The sequence below is a fragment of the Amblyomma maculatum genome, chromosome 8, assembly GCF_055883805.1.
Source record: "Amblyomma maculatum isolate TAMU_Amacu chromosome 8, ASM5588380v1, whole genome shotgun sequence".
In the NCBI taxonomy this organism is placed as follows: domain Eukaryota; kingdom Metazoa; phylum Arthropoda; class Arachnida; order Ixodida; family Ixodidae; genus Amblyomma; species Amblyomma maculatum.
Genome location: NC_139351.1, coordinates 16,945,991 through 16,967,529, shown reverse-complemented (window position 1 = coordinate 16,967,529; position 21,539 = coordinate 16,945,991). Strand labels below are relative to the sequence as shown.

At 44.4% G+C, this 21,539-nt stretch overlaps 1 protein-coding gene and 1 long non-coding RNA gene across 3 annotated transcripts in view; one reads left to right on the top strand and one right to left on the bottom strand.

Annotated features, from left to right (window-relative positions):
• The window catches only part of LOC146180620 (uncharacterized), a 225,455-nt gene that overhangs the window by 75,688 nt on the left and 128,228 nt on the right, over positions 1-21,539 (bottom strand). The window lies entirely within an intron of this gene.
• LOC146180621 (uncharacterized) lies at positions 1,705-19,686 on the top strand. The gene is made up of 4 exons (XM_084576099.1): positions 1,705-1,823; positions 7,880-7,921; positions 13,629-13,677; positions 19,502-19,686. The coding sequence occupies exons 1-4, from the start codon at positions 1,768-1,770 to the stop codon at positions 19,676-19,678; spliced, it is 324 nt and encodes a 107-aa protein (XP_084432225.1). The 5' UTR covers positions 1,705-1,767; the 3' UTR covers positions 19,679-19,686.

Here is a 21,539-nt window from a genome sequence, read left to right as displayed (position 1 = left end):
AAATGAGGCTACAGTACAAGGCTGCTTTCATGAAGAAAACAAAATTGCAATGATTGAACAAGAGTAGTGCTTTGCCAACTGATCTATTTATTCAATTTGTTATAGAAAAGAACCCCACAATATCGTCATCCACACTGCTCAAAAGGGAAATAGCATTGCCTGTTCGTTCACAAGGTGCGACCATCACTATTATTTTTTTTACTTCGCGACCACCCGCTGAAATGTAAACGCATATCATGCGGTGGTAGTAGTGGTTGATTTTTTTTTAATAATCAAAAAGAAGGATAGGAGTATTGCCAGCCGTGGCAACTGCTATCTAAAAAACTGAAGCACTTGAGCTGCGGCCGGCGGGAAGGAAAAAGGGATAGGAGAGGATAGCGAGGGGAAGTAGACAGGGGAGCGATAGGAATAAAGGACAGGGGCAGCTTTGTACATTATTTACAAAGTACAGACGGTCAACAAGTTCGCATCGCTCGCGCGCAAGTGTCCGAGCACTGTCCACAAATACCTGCACGCGAGCGGCTACTGCAATTGTTTACAAAAAGTATACATATATTATATATATATATATATATATATATATATATATATATATATATATATATATATATATATATATATATATATATATATATATATATAAAATATCATTGATGTATATACATAGTCGCGCGCACGTAGCGTCCTGTCGCAGACAGATCGCGCGCGCATATCATGCCACAATTCTTTTTTTTTTTCATGCTATAATTCTTTTTTTGCGAACTCTTTCATCCTCGTAGTAACGCCGGCTAGAATAGTCTACTTTCACATATCGCATCAGAAAGGAAACTTAAAAAGTTTCAGGACCAATTCTAACCCAAATGTCTGTCTAGGATTACTCATTGATTGTGCCATATGCTGAATGCATGTGTTTTGTTATTTTGTTTTATTTCAGCGGTTATATTAAGCCTCTAATGCACTTTATGTTCTTTGCAGTTGCAGTGGTGTAATCATTTGGTGGCAGTGGTTTGGTGGTGCAATCATTTGCTTCTGATATCTTCATTAGTTCTCTTTTAACAAAAGCCTTACGTACGACGGACACGATCGTGGCCGCACCGAGCATGAGCGATTAAAGGCTTTTATCCTCGTTACCATACCGTCAAGTGATATCACGTCATACCGAAGGCCTCACGAGACAGGTATAAATAACCACTTTAACTAAGCAATAAGAATGTCCATGTACGGCCTGGGGGCAGCGTGTTTAACTCGTAATCCAAGGATTCTGGAGGGCTGGATACCGGTCTCAAATTCCCGTTTGAAAAGTTATGCTTGATTTACAGCTCCTGCCAAACCGGCCATTTCATACGGTCTTATGATGCCACACAACCTGATTATTCAGTGGCTGACCAGATCGCCTGCTAACTAAACCCTGCCAAAGCCATGTCAATGGTCTGTCACAATGCCGAGGCCGACAAAGCTGACGCTGGATTTTGGTGAAGATGGTGCTATAAACGCATTTATTTTAAATTCGACGTCTGACGTTTCATTTCAATCCGCATTGCCCTTCGATGGGGCTAATTATTACATTGCAGAATATTTTCTTCCCTGTATTTTAATGGTATTCTTTCCAATATATTTTCGCCACCGATTATAATTACATGGTTTAGCGAGAAGCAGAGCACCTGACATGCAATCGAATTATTAGCATCGTTTTCAGTATAAATATCAAAGCACTAACCGCAGCACAAAAGCTCGTGTTTTGTGCCGTATGAGCGGGGAGCTCCTGAAATGAAGTCGAAAGTGGTGTACCTGTGTTCCCTCTGTGCATTGGTTGTTATCTCCGAGTAAGCATGAACTGCTCTTCCCTATGTATAGCGCAATTAATTTTGTTAACATTAGAGACAAGCAAACCTAGCGTAATCACTCTAAACTGTGCAGTGTCCCGAATCCTCAAAACTCTCATCTCTCTGTGCAAGCAATTCCAGAAAAAGTGGTTTTATAATTGATCAACTCATATATAATCATTAAAGAAGAACCTGTGGCATCGTTTGCTTTTATAATTCTTCTGGATGCACAAACATGTTTACATAAAGGGCAGAATGCAACCATTCGTTGCTAGGACAGGCCTAGATCAGGTTGTTCTTGTTTTAGGCGTTCATTTTAAGTTCTCGCAAAATGTATTTAGCAGTATGCGGACAACATTATCTTAAAGTCACTGTTGTATGCATTGAACATGATGGTTTTCTGTTACTGCTAAGCATCAACTACGACGTTTTGAGGCTTCAGTCAGTTTCCAACGCCGCTATAAGCACCGTCGAGAACAGTAACTAAGCTAGAAAACTTTATAGGTGGATTTGTATAGCTAAGGGCGAAATAGTGTGAAATACCACCGAATAGCATTGTTTATTATTGATTTGGCCTACTGAGGGTGCCGACTTGCATCGGAAGTGTCGTTTTGGCCGCTGCTGTTTCCTGCGGTGAGCACGGCGGCAGTAATTTTTCCCTAGGAAATCCGAAGGAGCACGAAATTACATCCAAGCAGGTTATCTCATACAGGAGCAACGTGTTTCTCTTCTTGTCCTAACACCAGCGTTGCCATCTTGATGCGCCTCCTGGGTACCGAAAATGCAAAACCATCTAATCCGAGTTTCATCTATCTTTGCCTGAGTAGATGAAGACAGCACACACGACGTCCAAAACGTAGAATGAAATTACGCTGTGAAGTACACGCAGCTTATGGCGTTAATAAACAAGCTAACGAGGCAGCAACTATCCAAGTGATAGGTAAAGTTTGTCTTTTTGCCTCGACCCGGATTCGAAACATATCGCCAGGGAAGTTTTTATTTGTGTGTTTATTTTTCGTTGCGAACTATGTTGCAGATGTGGACCAGAATATGCTTTGAATATTGTAAGTGGTGCAGCTGCTGGAAACTCCGACACATGTGATCTTGAGACGTAACTCAACCACCGACACTGACACGAGGGCGTCGCTGCGGCGCGAGCCTTCGTGCTGCACAACGCCATATAACATTGCTGCCACATTAATTATGAATGCATCAGCGAGTCCAATGAGCGCTATGGAAGGAGGAGCACGCAATTAGAGGCACAGTTGAAGGGCGGAGCTTACAGTTTAAGTTCGAAGATTGCTAAAATGCTTGAATGCATTTCAATATAGGTGCATTCCAGATACTAGACGCCAAAAGACATGTCCGGATAGTGATTGTTGGGTGGCTCGTGTGGCGTTATAAATCCGCATAGCACTGGGAAAATTGCAGGAGGAATTTCAGGAGGCTGAGATGTGAATGAAACCCGGCATACTTGAACCCCGGTTTGGACAAATGTGCAAGCAGTAAAGCTCTAAACTTGCAATATTTGAAATGGCAAAAACGGCATTTCTCTAGTCATATACGAACTGTTTCAGAGTGAACTACTAAATATTTTGCAAACCAAGGTTCATTCTTTTGTGTCCAGACATTTTCACACCAGGCACAAAAATTTCATTGAAAACAAAAATTATTACATATATTACAATATTATATATTTAAAACCCATATCGCAGGAATTTTACGGCTCTTTGTCGTTTTTCATTGAACGTCACGAAATCAGTCGGGCTTAGAAAGGCCATATCCATTACTATACCGACATATGCGATATCAAATCGTTTCAAAGACCACCCGAGATAGACGTAAAGAACCGTTTTACTCAAGCAGTACAAAAGCTTCATAGCGGGGAGGAGGGCAGCGTATTTAAATCTTTATCCAAATATTATAGACGACTAGATTTTGGTTTGAACGGTAAGAGTGATATGTAGCGCCTTGAAAATCAGCTGTTTCATAACAGCTGGTGACAACTCACAACTCGAAGACATGTTCGCCAATAGACGCGTCACATGCCCATTACCATATGTGATAGGCATCCATAAGACCAGCCATCCCGATGATCTCTAATTAAATTCAAAGTGTGACCTTTATTAGATATCTGTCTGCCACTTCCAGAGTGCTACATCAGGATTTCAGAATGTTTTCGTCAATTTGCTATCAATGTTCTTAGCAAATAGCTTTGCAAAACCAATGTTAATTTACTGATTTAGCGAGAAGCAGAGCACTTGACATGCGCTAGAATTCCAGTAAGCAAAATGAGCAAGGACTTCAGTACAAATGTCAAAGCGGTAGTTACAGCCACAAGAAAGTACTCTTTATGGCCGTAGCTCCTGAGATCAATTCGCCGATTTTGTCCGTCTGTTTTATTTGTGCATTAGTAGTTATCTCTTAGTAAGCAAAACCTATTTTCGTAAATACGTACAGCGTACTTAAATTTATGATAACAGCACAGATAAGATATAAAAAAGAACTGAACAAGGGTAAATAGGGTACGCCTCAGGTCGCAGATGAGCCAACGTTTCGACAAGTGGACTTGTCTTCGTCTGGGCCCCAGACGAAGACAAGTCCACTTGTCGAAACGTTGGCTCATCTGCGACCTGAGGCGTACCCTATTTACCCTTGTTCAGTTTTTTTGTATACCGTGCAAATCATCTTCTTCCTTTCGTTCTACCTGAGCACAGATAAGAGGAACTATGGAAATCATAAATGGGAATGGCAGTGATTTTCTAAGGTCTCTGTGCAGTGTTCAGCATACATAGCAGCTCTGTACGCAAGCCTTTCGGAAAACCGAAAATGAGGTACCGATGAACTCACCTCAAGAATACAGAAGTGAAAAACATGTTACTTTCTATCCTTGTACGTTATTTAGAATGCACAAATGTTTTTTGGGAACCTGCAGATTACAGCTGTTGTTAGAAGAAGCTAAAGATGAGGTTACAATGCGGGATAACTGTTCGCAACTACGTGCTTCTTTCCTGCGTTAGTTTGGCGTTCCTTCCGAGTTTTTGTAAATATATTTAGCATACAGGATGCGGCCAATAAGGTCTTAAAATCGATGTTATTTGCATTGCTCTTGAGTTTTGTTTCTTTCTGTCATGGGCAGATACACCTCTTGGAGGCTTCAACCAAATTTACCAGCACCATTAAAAAGCACGCTTGATGAAACAGAAGCTATGTTGGGATAGTTTACAAATATTGGCCTATAGCTATAGAGCGGAATATCGTGCTGAAGCACTGCTTGCCGTTTTTTGTTTTCGGCATCGGTTTGGCCTGCTGAGCGACGAACTTATAATCGTTTGACTCGCACTTGACCACTGCTTGACCACTGCTGCAGTGTCCATTCGCTTGAGCAGCGGCGCGCACATTGCGGCCTTTTTTTAGTTGCGGTTTCTTTCTGTTTGTTGGTGTTTTGTGCTGCCAGAGGACATCAGAAGATGTGCAGGTTAGTTTCTGAGTTTCCACGTTGTGGCAGGCACCATTTAGTAAGAAAGTCTGCAACAAAATTTATATCGCGATTTATTACTAGCCGCCATAACTCTTTTGTATGCTCACATGATGGCGCGGGCCGACGCCGTGGACGGTCGTCGTAGCCTTTGTATTTGGTGGCTGAAAAATGATGAACTGTTCCTGTCACACTCCTTGCAATTCCAACTTGGCCCAGAAGCCGATCAGACACAGTTATGGGTAAAAAGTGCTTTGTACCCAACAGTAGACTTGTCAGTATAAAATGTCATTTTTTATAAATTCATCTGGCCCTGTTCGCCTATACCAGTGACGCCGGGTACTACCCAGAGCAAATAGGATATTGCTACCGAACGACCACGTGTGCGCAAAGCACTTTCTCGACCATATATCCAAATTGTTCTATGCCGAATTTAAAGCTAATGTATTTCATATTGTACCCAAGAAGAAACCGCTGCTTTTGACGACAAGCTGGGCCCAGCGTTTTTCAAGGGTGTCCAATATGTCTGAATAAATAGACAATTTCAAGAGGCCTCATGAAAAACGACGGTCTACAGACACGTGCGTCAAGCCACCAGGCAAGCGGCCTGCACCCGCCACTGTCGCGCTGCCCTTGGAGACGATGTGTGAAACTCGGACTCCGGTCTATCATAGAATCCTCAAACGAAACTGCGCACAAGAGGCTGGTCTACATCACGCGTTTGAGCTGATCAGGAAACATGCCCTTCTTCCAACATGAAACTGGGCTGCGCCTCCTCAAGTTCTAGCTACGTCGTTCCAGGCACGGCTATTTAGGCCACAGTAAAACAAATGTAGAAAATTTGCAGTTTGAAGTCCCAAAGCCGGGACACATGGCCGTTAAAAGGGCGCCACAATGAAGAGATTAAAATCAGTTCACATTGAAGTTTTGACAGTACCCGGGCACTTTTGGCGTTGTTTCGCAAAAGCGGCAGTTGACACTAAACCCGTGTTCGCCGGCTTAGCAGTCGAGCTCCCTGATCACTAGGCATACTCAAGCTTAAAAGTGGCGAGGTGACGACGCCGACGAAAGAAAGAATTGAAGCTGCTAATGGCACTCTGGGATCTCTGTTTCTATACGGGTGAGACCACATTTCTAACCCGCATATGCATAGACACACTAGGTGCGTCAGACCACGTCAGTGTATCATTTAATTTTGGTCGGCTATCTCGCGACCAGATGCAACCCATTGTACATTTAGTGCAACAAAACGTGGCGTTATAGAAGCCAAACACTTGTCGGAAACGATTATTACATTAGGCACTAGCATAATTTTCCGGAATAATAACGCATGGATGGCGAATTTTATGGATCAAAATTGTCAAGGTCAACAAGTCACTTTAACAGGTAACCGAAATTATTCTCAACGTCGGAAATGGAAGCTTGGGTACCCTTTGCTCTTAGCATTCGCACGTACTACTCCGGAGGCATACCGCAACGCAGCACAACAGCGCGGGTTGTATTTCTGGCTGACAAGGGAGTTTTTATGACAAAGGCCTTGAAGGACACGCCTTGAAGATTTTTTGGCCATTAATGAACCTCAGGTGGTCAAAGTAGACTACATTTTCTGCACGGCGATCATCAACTCGCAGTGTAGATGCGTTACGCTGCTCAAGCAATGTTTGAAAGCACACTTAGGTTCTTTCATTTTTCAGTAGGAACATGAACGTTGATGCCCACCTTTTATATTTAGAGGTTGTATTGCTCTTATGCCTTAGTGGCGCGTCGTGGATGAACGAATAAATGTTTACAATGAAATTACTTCAATAACAAGTTCGTAAGGGTCACGCGGCCATGTCCTCGCTGCTGTTCTGACAAATTCATACAGTTCTAGCCGTTAAACCACGAAGCAGCCGAATCTTATTACGTGTCGAGAGCAGCAAAATCCTTCTGAGCTCTTGATGCACTTAACAAAGGGCTTGTATAAGCGGCGACATAGAGTGATCCCTCTACACTTACATTACGGCTGCCGCAGCCTTGGGAATGAAATGATAGTGATTATGATACCGTTGCTTGGAACCATCTATCCATGTTCACGAGAACCGCAAAAAGTGGCAACTAGGAGCTGGAACACAAGACACCCTTTAATTTCTCCACACCAACCTGAACAGAGCACGCCGATGGCGCAAAGGCCGTCCCGACAAACTCGCAGTTGTCGATTTACACAAGGCGTTCGACGCCATAAGCCACTACCGATGGAAAAGCCAAGGAGAAAACAAGGAAGGAAGAGAAAACCAAAATCATAACACTCTTACTAATAACATTTTTGTATTCTAGAATGGATCAAAAGTCATTTTGCTTTATAGCCCGCGATTTTTTTATTTTAATACAATCTAAGTTTTCGTCATCTTCAATAGTAATTTTGTAGACATTAATGAGCGGGCTCTAATGCGTTCGTGTAGAAGAACTTCTCGCGTAAGATGCGTCCCAACTGAGCTGAATTTTCTACGCAAAGTTCAGCTTCTGCTCCTGAAAGTTATATTCTTGTTTGAGAAAAAATCCTTTTGTTTGACCTCGGCGTATTTGTTCCCTGTTCCAGATGCCAACCAGAACGTACAGATCTGCGGAAGATAGGACAATGGTAATGCCACACTTGAAAATCGTTTGCTCGAGCCGGTGCGAAGGATTGTACACATACGGCAGAAAAGCTAGTTTATTTCGCTTGTTTACTTGAGTCTTGTCATAAGCAATGAAAATTAGTACATTAGGTTGTAGGAAAGGAAGGAAAGAAGGAATGAAGGAATGAAGGAAAGAAGGAAAGAAGGAATGAAGGAAAGAAGGAAGGAAAGAAGGAAGGAATGAAGGAAGGAATGAAGGAAGGAAGGAAGGAAGGAAGGAAGGAAGGAAGGAAGGAAGGAAGGAAGGAAGGAAGGAAGGAAGGAAGGAAGGAAGGAAGGAAGGAAGGAAGGAAGGAAGGAAGGAAGGAAGGAAGGAAGGAAAGAAAAAATGCTCCCGAATAATTTCGATCGCTTTGGGATCCTTAACGTGCACTGACATCGCCCAGCACATGGACATCGTCGCGTTTCCCTTTCATCGAAACGAGGTATAGCTATGGCCATGTTAGAAGCCGAGGGTCTTAACCACTGAGCCACCGCAGCAAGTTTTGTTGTGCCAAACTGAGCTGTGAGTTTTCTGATTATATATTGAACGCAAGGACGAGTCGACAGATGCACCAGTGTACAAAAGAGTACGCGGTTGTTCTGATGGCATTATGTGCTTTCGGGTAGTTTACTGAGAACCTATCTTACGCAGTCTAGTATAGTGACACTGTTTTGAAACGGAAATATGTTGTTAGGGGAAGCACACGGAGATAACCGGAACAGTTCACTCTCAGGGACACACTATCAAAACTAATCCATCCTAGCTTGAGCGCCATCTTCTTCTCCACACCACACCAGCACGTCGTCCTCGTCCCGATATTGCACACCGTAACAGTATTCCAAGCTGAAGAAGTACGGTCCCGGTACTTACTACACAGGGGAACTCGAAATCCATAGATCACATTAGTAATAAGTTGTCATAAGACGCGGTATGAGCCCGCGGAGCGAGGCAGGAGTTTCTCACACATGCCCACACAACGGGCCAGATGCCAAAGAATTAAGAAATAGTCAGAAGAGTAGTGAACGTTGCGGTGATGAAGGTGATGTTAGGTGGTAACGATGCTTTTAACAGTGCTGATACGTGCCTAGCCGGTCTCTAGCAATGTGGCGGGCGTCATCAGCGCGGGTAATGGCAACCGAAGCGTAACTGCAGGAAGAGTTGTCAAAAGGCAGCAAGGTGTCGAAGGAAAGTAAAAGGGCGCGATCGTTACAAAATGTAAGGCACATCCCAGTCCCCATAGTGGTTGGACACATACACTGGCAGCATGCCAGTGAATGTGCGATTAGGGCTCTCAGTAAGACCGTTCATTTGTGAATGATGGGTCGTTGTGAACTGGTGGCGAGTAGCTCATGAGGGGAGAAGGTGATCAACAAAATGAGAATGGCAGCAGCGGCGGCGATCTGTGAGCAGTTGACGGGGGAGCGCCATGAATCAAGATGACGTCATGCAGAAAAAAGCCTGGAACATTTGAGGTGCAGCAGGTGGGAATAGCTCTGGTTACAGCAGTAGCATACCCGTTGGAATAATGAGTCGTGACAGCAAACCATTTGGTCTGAAGTCGACTTCGGAAAATACCCAAGATGATCGAAGCCTAGAAGAGAGAAAAGGGCTCAATCGGCATTGCGATTAGTTGAAGGGGCCCACCAGGTTTAAGCGAGGGTCTCTTATGATGCTATGATAGCTCACAAGCAGCGACGTAGCGCCGAATAGATTGGTAGCTACCAGACTAAAAAAATTATCGACGCATGCACACTGTCGTCCGTGCTTGTCACTCCCAGGTGTCCTGCTGTAGAGGCGTCATGAAGTTGGGGGAGATCAGTAGAGGGCAGATATAACCCCAAACGACCAGCAAAACGCATGCGTCTTCTGGTAACATGTTGCGTCGATTTATTGTCTTATTATGGAGTACAAACATGCGTAAAGTGTTAATTTGTGCGTGTTGGTACATGTCTTAAACAAATATATAACAGCGCGAAGAGACAAGGACGAGGCGAGACGACAAGGATGGCGCGAAACTTCCAACATTTATTGCGAACGGATCGCGTGAACAATTATACTCTGAAACAATCAGGCGTCACGGTCTTGCTTTTTCTAATAACAGTGCCAGATCTTGCTGGCACTGTTATTAGAAAAATAAGCAAACAACGTGTAGCACGAGAAATATTAGAGTCTGAACTTATATGTAATCGAGGAGAAGCATGTGCTAGTTCTGTCTCTATCACTCTTTCCGAAAAAGAACGCTCTTATTTGCGCATGCATTGACAATGACGCCTGATTGTTTCAGAGTATACATGTTCACGCGATTCGTTCGCAATAAAAGTTGAAAGTTCAGCGCCGTCCTTGTCGTCTCACCTCGTCCTTGTCTCTTCGGGCTGTTATATGTTTGTTCAATACAACATGCTGGCGCACGGGTCAGAGTTGTTGCGTAGCTGGTCAATACTGGGTTGCAATGCACGATCACGACACTGTTTGGAGCCGATATTGATTGATTCCGAGTTGGACAGGACGTAGTCGTCGGCAGTATTGTCAGGCAGTTCGGGAGGGTCCACGTAATGGCGCGACAGTCATTTTATTGGTGTAAATGGCCTGATTTGTAGACCACTGTACGTGTTTTCTCTTGTATGTTCAAGGCCCAGCGGCATCAGCGGCCAGTCGGGTCCATAATGAGGACCTTCAGCACAAAGCATGATGGTCTGTCACTACGCAAAAGGACCTCCCAAAAAATAAGGGCGGAATTTAGTCACCGCCTAAACAAATACAAGGCAGTCGCTCTTGATAATTAAATAATTGCGCTCAAAGGGCGATAGCAGGCGGTTGGCATAGGCAATTATGCGCGAGTAGCCGTGCTGGTACTGGGCGAGGATAACGCCAATACCATGGTAGCTAGCGTCGGTGCGCTGTTCTGTAGGTGTAGAAGGGTTGAAGTGCACCAGGACAGCTGGAGACTTGAGGGCGGAAATAGGCGCTGTGAAAGCATGACCTGGTCGGGGCCCCATATGAAATTACGCTTTGTTCTGAAAAAGAGAGGTAAGGGGATGAGCGACATCTGGAAAGTTCCGAATGAAGCGGCGGAAGTAGGAGCGATACCCAAGAAGTCTACGCATGTAATTTGAGCTACGTGGGGCAGGGAACTCGCGCACGGCTCGAACTTTGTCAACGTCGAGCTGCACATTAATCGCACCAGCCAAATGACCCGGACTTTGATTTATCACTGGCCGAAGCTGCCTTTTTTTGGCGTTCATTTGCAAACCGGCGAGGTGAAAAACATCCACGATGGTAGAAAGTCAGTCAAGGTGGCTTGCGAACGTGGGAGAGAAAACGATAACCTCCTCTAAGTAGCATAAAAATGTCCATTAGAAGCCACGGAGCAGCGAGTCCGTCATGCGCTCTAACATCACATGAGTGTTAACGACACCAAATGGCATCACCTTGAACTGATATAGTCCGTTGGGGGTGACAAATACGATTTTCTCGTGATCCTGTCCATCAACAGCAATTTGACAGCGGCCGGAACGCATGTCAATGCAAGAAAAATTGCTGGCAGCATGCAAGCAGTAAAGCTTGTCGTCAATTCTCGGAGTAGGATAAACATTTGTCTTTGTTGCCTGATTAAGGTGATGATAGTGGACACAAAATCTTCACTTTGGTCTTTCTTTTTTATTAAAACAACAGGTAAAGCCCAGGGACTGTAGGAAGGCTGAATAATCTTTGCCAGTATCTTCTCAACTTGCTTCTGTATAAGGGGCCGCTCAGCAAGGGAGACAAGCGAAGGACGTCTGTGAATGGAGTGACCATCACCCGTTTGATGTGATGGGTCAGAACGTTTGGTTAGTTTTCAGATAGAGAGCAAGAGAAAAGTGGGGACTGTGAAAGGCGAGGCTGGAAAGCGGGGACTGTGGGTCTGAGGAGACGACCATCGGTTAGAGGTGCACGGGGCCAGAGTTGAGATCACGGGAGGGCGTGTCATGCAGAGAGTTTGAATGAGGGCCGCAAAACTTTGTGCGATCATGATAATGGCGAGCTCGAGGTGGCGCTACCCAACGGCTTCGGCAATGGAGAGAAATGCGACCGACACGGGAGCGGACACAATAGATAGGGCAATCGTCTGATGCGCACTATTCTTCCGAGTGACGATAGCAGCAACGGGTCAGGGTCAGGAAGATCGCAGTAGGAGCCGCCGCAGCTGTGACTGGAACATTAGATTGGAGAGAGGAATATGCCGAAGGCTCGTCAGTGTTGAAGCTCACTTTTTCGTTCAAGCCCACATTCGCGAATGCCTGGCGAACGAAGATTTGCATTAGGGCTATAGAAGCATTTGCATACAACGGGTGTCACAGCGTCGAGCTCTCGGCGAACAAACCTGGTCAAGTAGAAAAGATGTGACGACTGCTGAAGTACTGGGAGATCTTCGTACGAGGATGTTGCAGCTGTGTTTGGCAATCTTCGAAAGCGGAGAGCAATAAGGCGATGTTTTGTTTACTCGAACTGCCGCCAAACGTGGAGGACTGTGTCGACCGTTGCAGTTTTTGCAAAGCAGGAGAATAAAAGCGTCGTCTGCGATTCCCTTTAAAATGTGGCCCACCTTTCAGACTCGGACATGACGCTGTCCACTTTGCGGCATAGGGACAGAACTTGTTGAATATACGACAAATGTGATAATAATAACTGGTTCACAGGAAATGAATAGCGCAGTATCTGTCACTCTTGTTTCTCTGACATCTGAAGCGCAATGTAAGGGAAGAAAGGAAGGTTCGAGCGAAAGTGGAGAAAGAAAGACGAGCCGTAGTGGAGGGCTACGGAGTAATTTCGACCACCTGGGGATCTTTAACCTGCGCTGACATCGCACAGCAGACGGAAGCTTCTTCGTTTCGCCTCGATCGAAACGCAGCCGCCGAGGTCGGGATCGAATCCGGGTTAGGTAGAGAACTGGGCTCGGGATGCTAGGTCTTCTTTACCGTGGAGCTTGCCAAATAGATCCAGGGGCTTCTCCTTGTACATATCCCAGTATGTGAGATTGTCTTCGTGCTTTGCAAGCCAGACGCGCGCAGTACCCACCAGATAGAAAATGTCGTTCACAAGCATGGATTGCGTCTCATTGTTTGTGCTGGCTGACACGCTCGTACATAGTGAACCAGTCTTCGCGTCAACGCAGTGCCGCAAAAGGTACCCGGATCAGGAGGTGGCACCATGACGACGGTGACAGCTGGTTGTGCCGGTGTACAAGGTTTCGTGTCGGACGGTATAGTGCTAGTACCAAGCTGGCGGCCACTACTGTGATCCAGATTTCCCTATTGAAGTACTTCCCGCAATATTCGGCTCAATGTTAGAGAAAAGTAGACGTAGGTAACAGCCACAGTTCACTGTCAAGGACACACCATCAGGAGTAACCCAGCCTAGCTTCAGCGCCGACTCTTAACCAAACCCCACCATCACGACTTCGTCGTATAGCTACCGCACAACGTAATAATATAATGTCAGCAGCAAATCTTAAAGGGCAATTTTGTCCTGTTCACTGAATACTATTTATGTGAAAGGAAAGGCAGTCACATAGAGTGAAGAGTGCCGTGGCGGTTTCGGTTTAATAGGGAAAAGTTCCATAGACCCTAATTTCTGTGCGAGTTTAAAAACATGTATTAATATCAATCAACTGTCATAATATGTACTAACATAACCCATACTATTGTCAGGTACCATCGCCAAAATAAGCGGCACGAAAATCGTTTTTGCCAGCCTTGGGTAAGCCACATTCATGCCTTTAAACGTGCAGCGCTTGGGGTGTTAACCTGCCGTTTCGCTTGTAAAAGCGGTAGTATTTGCATCTTTAGATATGGCGTAAGGCGCATGTTAAATTCGAGGGGTGAATAATTTTCATGAAGGCAGGAAATTATGAGTTTTTAAGTTATGAGTTAAGCAGCATGTCGTGGCTGCACAGTAAGGGTTCCCGATCCCCCAGGTTACATATGTTGAGACTCTTCTATTCCGTGCAGTGACGTGCAACGTAAGGTTCCTAAAAAAGCCTCTTCCCGAGCTTTAAAGTATGTCAGAGATTACAATCGCATCCATGATGAAGTGACGAAGAATAGTGATAAGGACCCTTTAATGACCGTAAGAGATGTCCGCCTGGTACTGATCTCGGCATGCTGCTCCTGGTGATCGTGAATTATGCGGGGCGCTTATGATCCACCTTTTAGGGTATGGTGCAACAGCTTAGGGTACCGCTGGCCACTTTAAACTAAGCCGTGTAAGTGGGCCTGCGTGGCCTAATGGATGTGTGACTAAAGGGGCTCTAGCATTCTGATTCTAGTATCCCCATCCCATACAAAGGCGCAGCCTCGAGTTGGGACCTCCTGCCAAGCGTAACGTGAGGCAACCTGACGTCCAGTCAGAGCGCGGCCCTGCGAGCTGCAAGCTACCACTTAACAGCGCCATGCGTGAATTTTGCTCACAACGGCGAGACCTATGCAGGTAGCAGCGCCGAAGCCGGGTTTTTTTTAAAACAGGCCTTTATCAGTATCCCACAAAACAAAAATGAAACATAAAACAGTCAGGTATAATGTCACAAAAGCAGACGCATACCCAAAGGATGACGCATCTCTAGGTTTTATGGCAATCGAAAGTCACAAGTGGCATCAATTCTATGAAAATGACTGTTCATGTTCTGGATGGCACCAATAGAGCGCTGTTGAAGCCAGGATTCAGTAACTAGTCTGGCTGCATCTCTTCATAAAAAAAGGAATAGGAATGTTGTCATGCACTGTTTTCTCGGTCTCGTCGTCATTGCCGTTGTCCACGGTGCCCGATGAGCAGCTAACCACTGTGGAACAGCACCGCGATTGAACTTGCTGGCTTCAGTGTGACGCCAATTTAGGTCGATTACGTGTTGTTCATGAATCGATGTTGAATTTAATGATTGCGGTGTGACAGAAAGTAAATATGTTTTATGCTGCAGGTGGCGCCTAATATACGTAATAGCTACACGGAGAACAACTGACGCAGTAGTCGTAACCGAAGCAGGGTGACTGAACGTCACCGAGAGTGTGGTCTGCGCTTATGGTATCAAGACGCCAGCAGCTGAGGAGCCAGACGTGACAGAGCCAGCAGTATATATGTGGCAGTGCCCGCTGTAGTCACCAGACATGTGCTGAAGGACTGCCCATAAACGTGCACGTCCAGGGTTATCGATTTTACTCTTAACGCAATGTATATAGTCTGGATTTGAAAAAAGTAAACTTCCAAGATGGTAAACATTACATGATGCCCACTGGATTTGCGACGGTAGATTGGAGGCCGAAGTCGTACTGTGCTCTGCAAATGGGTGGATGGGTTCACGCGGCACAAACCGCAGCTGCACACGAAGCATGTCCTGCGTATACAGTATGCTCTTTGCCGATGCAGACTGTGGAGGTGTTTTTCAGAAGAACGAGGCAGAAGTGGATATAGCGCAGAAGGCCTTCACAAAGTGCCCCATAGAGGAGTAGTGATTGTCAAGAACAAACAATTCGGGTATTTAGCGAATACTTCATACAGTTGTATGAACAAATTTTTCTTTATGAGTTGATAACGTATGGTAATTACGAGATGAAGTTTTCAAAGGTCCCGTCTAGGATATCTTTAGTTGTATATTGTTTTAGGCGAAAGCAATATTCAGCAAATCGCGAGAAAGATACCGCCATGAAAATAAAATTGTTGCGTACTTTTGTGAAGATAGAAGGAAAAGACGCTTGTGTAAAAATAAGGCTTTACAGCTCTTGCTGTATTTAGACACACCTGCACTGCTCACCTGTCTTGTCCGGAGCACCACAGAGAAGTATCATTTGCGTAGAGATCTCAACGGTAGGTGGCAAGCCAACAAGAAAGTCTAGTACAACAACAAAGGTATTATATTCTCTCCCTGAGCAACACCACGAGATACTTAATACAGTGATGTACCACCTTCGACTCTCGACGTACAATTCAACCTCACATGAAGGTTACCACAAAACCATTTATGGATTACCTCCCCGATACCAATTTCTTTCAACGCTGAATGCATCACCTCATCTTTGACGTTATACATGACGTTATACAAGGCTTACTCTCGTGAAGGAGGACTCCAATGGTTATAAACTGCTTACCTTCGCTGCGCCTGACACATTTGGCAAGAGCAATAAGGTTCACGATGCAGCCATAGCTCTTGCGAAATCCAGTAATCGATTAAGTAAATTGCTCTCTTTGTGGTGTCCAGGAAAGCCGCGAATAAAAAATTGTTTCCATTCGTTTCCCCACGCAAGACCACATTGCAGTGGGACGGTTGGTTTTGAAGTCCATCGATAGCGTACCACTTTACGTACAAGAATAACAAGTGGATACTTCCAGCACGCCGAAATGCAGCCTACTTCACTGGAGGTATAAATGTGTCTTAGCTGTACTTCGCGGTTGAGACAAGAAAGTATAGCTAACAAGACCAGGTGCTGGACAGGATCCTTTGTTGGTGATTTTCAGGGCTGCTTGAAGCATTTCCTTAATAAATAATTCTTGGAGGGCAATGGGAGAGACGTTCGGAAAAACTTTGGCATCAAAGTAGCTGTTAATTGAGTAATGATATTTGGACACAGGGACATCGCTGCTTCAAGATAAGTATTAGCATTTTGAGTCACACACTACAGAGAATGTAGTGGCGGAGCTTGCATCCGAGGATCCGTACAATGCTTCTTACTTTCGAACAAGACTTATACAACCTAATTTAGCGCAAAAGGGTCAAGATTATATTCCTGCCAGTTTGTCGAAATGACGCTTAACTTGTTTTTCTGCATGACTAGCAACGTGAATATGATTCCTGAAAAGCTCCTTGTGTGCTCGTTTTTCTGCTCTATGGCCTATTGTTCGAAGTGTTTCATATTCTGCATCAACTGGTGAGTAAGCTTTTGGCACGTTCAGGGCATTTTTGCTCAGTGTTTGAACACATTCTACCGCAGCAATGAAGAATTATTGAAATGCAGCAGATCCAGTTGATCTACAGTGGCAGCACAAACGCCGCAATTCGTGCAGTGAATTTCATACCGCTGGTAACTCACAAAAGTGCCCCTAACCTGTACACAGGTATGTATCTGATCGTTGCACTGAGGTTCGATGTCCACAAACCAGGTTATTGAAGCCGAAGATTGGCAGATATCTTAGAGGCATCAAGGCCACCGGGTATTGTTCCTTGGTAGAACGTTGTATGGTTGTAGTTGAAAAAAGTGAAATTATTGAAACCTGCCGTTGCGATGTCTGGCGCACGGGGTGCGCGCAAAATATCTGGCACGCTGTAAACATTAAAACTAATGCAATGGGGTATATATTCAAATATAAATGTATACTTAAAAAGGTTCCTATATACTCATAAATTGAATTCAGTGGCTGCTCAGAATGAGGGATGAAGGTGACGCCTTTGCGGACAGCCAGAATAGCCTTACGGAAGTCCATGCCAATTGTTGATTTCAGAGCTGTGTAACCTGAAAGACGGATTGCAGTGCTTAGTTGAGAGCCTTATATGACAATGTTGCTTAAGATGAAGTGTCGAAAATGAGAGATGTGGACGAAAGCTGTATGCATTTAATTAAAAGATGGTCTCCTTGATTCGGATCACTTGCACGCGGCGTGGAGCCGCCAGTCGATTGACTGCTACCGCTATTGTGCAAGAGGCGATGTGATGAAAGCAAGGGTTGTTAAAGATGGGCTTCGTCAACGGGGCGAGATCGGTGTACGAAAGGCGCGATCAGCCTCAAAAATTGGACACGTTAGATACATGAAACATTCTAAGTTCGGGCAAAGAGGTCTTTCGTATGGGCGATTCCGGCATACGCAGCGCTTGAGGCTACCGTGCAGTAGTTTCATATGCGGTCGGTAAAGAAGGCCGTGAAACGCCTTGCCGCAATGCAAGGAGCGATTGAACCGAGTCCTCAATGCACGGATAGCTTGCTGTTTCTTTCTTGGACAGTAGAGGCGCTTCCTTTCTAGCCGATGAGTTTTTTGTCGCGACTTCTCCGGTGTTTCATTTCGCACAATTATTGCGGTTTTTTACTGGCCTGATTGCGGCCATTATTGTTTGAACGCGTGTACATATAAATGAGCTTATCTAGGCTGTGCTGTGGAAATATTTCATCTCATGTTGATTACTGCAGTTTCGGACACAAAGGGCTGTTACTTGCGCATGCAGTTTAGTCGTGGTTCTTGCCACAGTGAAGGCAGCGCTAGGTAAGTCATCGAGCTGTAGCTGCATCGCCGAAGCGCTTATATGTGCTGAATTGCAGTGGTTATAGAATATGCTCGTGCACACAGTGTCGTGAAAAACACAGAATAATGTATTCCGGCGCAGACTTCTTCTGAAATATAATGCGGACATATTATTCTGACTTCTCTTGACGGCGGACAGGTTTTTTTCAGACCTCTCGGCGACAAAGGTCTGTAGATATCGTCTTGAAAATTTTCCAGAAAGGAACCATTATTGACACCCACGCAGTTGTTGCTCGGCCCGAGATCGCATGAATATACTCCAATTCTTGCTGCAGCTCCTGTTTGAACGACGAGCTCAGTAGCTCTATAGCAGAGCTAAGCCATCTTTCATTTTTACTGCTGAAATCTGTCTTTTTGATGATCTGTTATCTCGCCGGGGAGGTGCAGTGGCCAGACGCCCGACTACTGTGCCGGAGTACCCGGGTTCGAACCCGACCTCAGCGGCTGCGTTTCGATGCAGGCGAAACGAAGAGGCGTTCATGTGCTGTGCGATATGAAAGCACAGCACATTTGGTGACAAACGAAAGCAATTCAAGAGTGGCACAAGCAAAAGTTATTACACTTAAGAGACATATAATCAGGACTAAAAGAAAAAAAAAACAGAAGAGCCCTTCTTAGTAGCCTATAGCGATAGCAGCAGATAGCTTTCATTCAATGCTCTTATATGGCACCGCGACCCATAAGCGCCCAAAAAATGCATGTCAAAATAACTCATCTTTGAAGCGGATTTTCACAACTTATGATCAAAAAAGCTCTTGTTATCCTGGTAAATTCACACTACCTGTCCGCTAATCAATGACCGCACCTTTTATCTCCCAACTGCAACATGCCGGATACATGCTCTCGCGTCTCCTTTACAAAATCAACTCTGACAATACGTGTTTTGGCATAATTTCTGAAGAACGAGGTAACTAACGCTTTAGCATTATACACTGTGTGAGGAAACAAGTCCAAGGCAGCATTATTTTAACGAAGAGTTAGAACAATGAACCAAGGTGTTATATATGAACGATGAGGACATTTTTAGACGTTTCGTAAATCAGGCACTCATCCGATGCCACATTTGAAATGTTGCAATAAGCCAAGCGTACACAGTAAGGGCTATCCCCAATAAATGTGCTTTGTAGCTTTTTAACTGCACATACATACATATAAGCATCTCTCAAATTATTTGCCTCAATAAATTGCAAATACGCTTAAATAGCTGGACTCAAATTTCGCATTTGGGAGTATCGCAATCGTCCTTAAAATATTTTTCTGATCATGACCATTCCTGCATTTTTTTTTTCTTTTTGTGTTCCTGTAGTGCCGTCTGACAGCGATGATAGGAGGTAGTTGTGGTGAAAACGACTGTACGTGCATCGCGAACGGTCCAGGAAAACCTCGACTACCACTCTCTTGCGTATGGTCGCCAGCTCGGACTTTGAAACGAGAACACAAGGTACGGGAAATGACTAAAAGAAATAAAAGAAGGAAGATCTGAGCAAAAGAGGCAACCTTGTGTGTTTTTCTAATGATATGGTCACTAATACACTGTTGTGAAGGGACAAAAAGGGTAAAATGTTACACTGCCTCACAGATGCATGCGCTTTTCCGCTCGCTGTAACGGAAACAGCCTTATTCACTAAGCCGCTCTGCGCATGCGCACCTCTCTCCTGGTTGAAACGAAACCACCAACCCAAGCCGCACATACTCAGTTCTTGGCCTCCGCTATCGGCGCAGCCGTAGCATGTCTCGGAGGTCATGGGTAGTTAATATTCGTGACAGGCGTACGCGATAGATGGCGGTAGCTGTCAAAAACGCAAACCGTCATTTCGCTGGCGGCTGCACATTCCAAGGTCGTTTTAGACTAGTAATGGACGAATCTTCAACCACTTCCATAGGGCGCGCCACATTTTGTGATAAAGACTGATCGGAGAGGTTTAGAAACTGCGTAGCCTAATCTTGTCCCATCCCTCTCCGAGTGGGCATAGTGTAAACGAACCGGAAACAAGAAATTAATCGAAATTCAAAGTAAAGGTTTGCCACCATGTACAAAGATGGGTTTTTATTTTTATTTATTCAATATATCTTACAGGCCCCAATTAAGAGCATTGAGTAAGGGGGGCAGCAAATATGTATTAATTGATACCGAATAGAAACATGAATATTAGACACCAACGAAACATGGAGACAATGAAATAAGATGACAGCTCGAGAATAATACTAAAATACAAGTGTATAATACCAAAACTTTACATGCGAAAATACAGCACGGGAACGGAAAAGTAACCAACATATGAAACCGAAGAAATATGTTGTAGAACACAAGAGAAAAATGTAAACAAAAATGGCAAACTGCATAAGCATTAGAAAATAGATAAGAAAACAGTGTGAGAATTGAACGGATGCAGCGAAAACCACGCGTAATTTTGATAAATAGTCATGATGAGTAATGGCTGCATAGCCAGCCACGAAATGTGTCGTGGTTAGCTATGGAAACGATAAAGCCTGGAATATTATTCAATAGTGATATGGCTCGAGACAGAGCAGATGAATGCGCGGGAAATGCAACTGACTCCCGTGAAACTAAGCTGGCTACAACCTTCATGATGTTCGTGAAGGAGCAGTGAGTGGAAGGGGACACGGGACGGTATTGTACACATATCTATGAAGTAAGCAAATAAAGACTGAACGGCGTATACATAATGACTTAAGGCTAAGGTCACGTTATATTTATGTTATGCTTGCGCTGCGGTCATATGTTCTGGATATAAATCTTGCAGCACAATCCTGAATAGCTGCAATCATGTAAGTACTGTTGATGAGCGCTCTAAAGGGGTGACTCAAACTCGTGTTGGATAGATAAATGGCTTAGGTAGGTCAATCTGCGGATGTTAGAAGGCGATTTTCGTAGATTTCGACGTAAATATACTAGCGTTTTAGAAGACTTAGCTCAGACGGCTGTGATGTGAGAAGGTCAGTTAAGGCTTGCTGCAATGTGAACGCCAAGATATTTGTATTTTAGGCACGGGTAATCGTAGTAATGTTAAGTTGGTAATAAAAGGTTATGCCACCTACGTCTAAATGAAATTATTTCACATTAAGATATATTTTAACTCATCTGCCGCTTGTTATCCCATTGGCTGCTGATGTGACGGAACCTCTGAAGAGTTCGGTGGTCATCTGGAGTAATTATGGGGCGATACATAATGCAGTCATCTGAACAAAAAAAAGTGATGATCGATAATATGTTGCTATGCAAATCATTGATATAGACTAGAAAAAGTAAGGGGCCTAGAACATGGCCTTGTGGTACGTTTAATGTGACGTACGAAAGCGGTGAACTGTTCGCGAAGGAACAA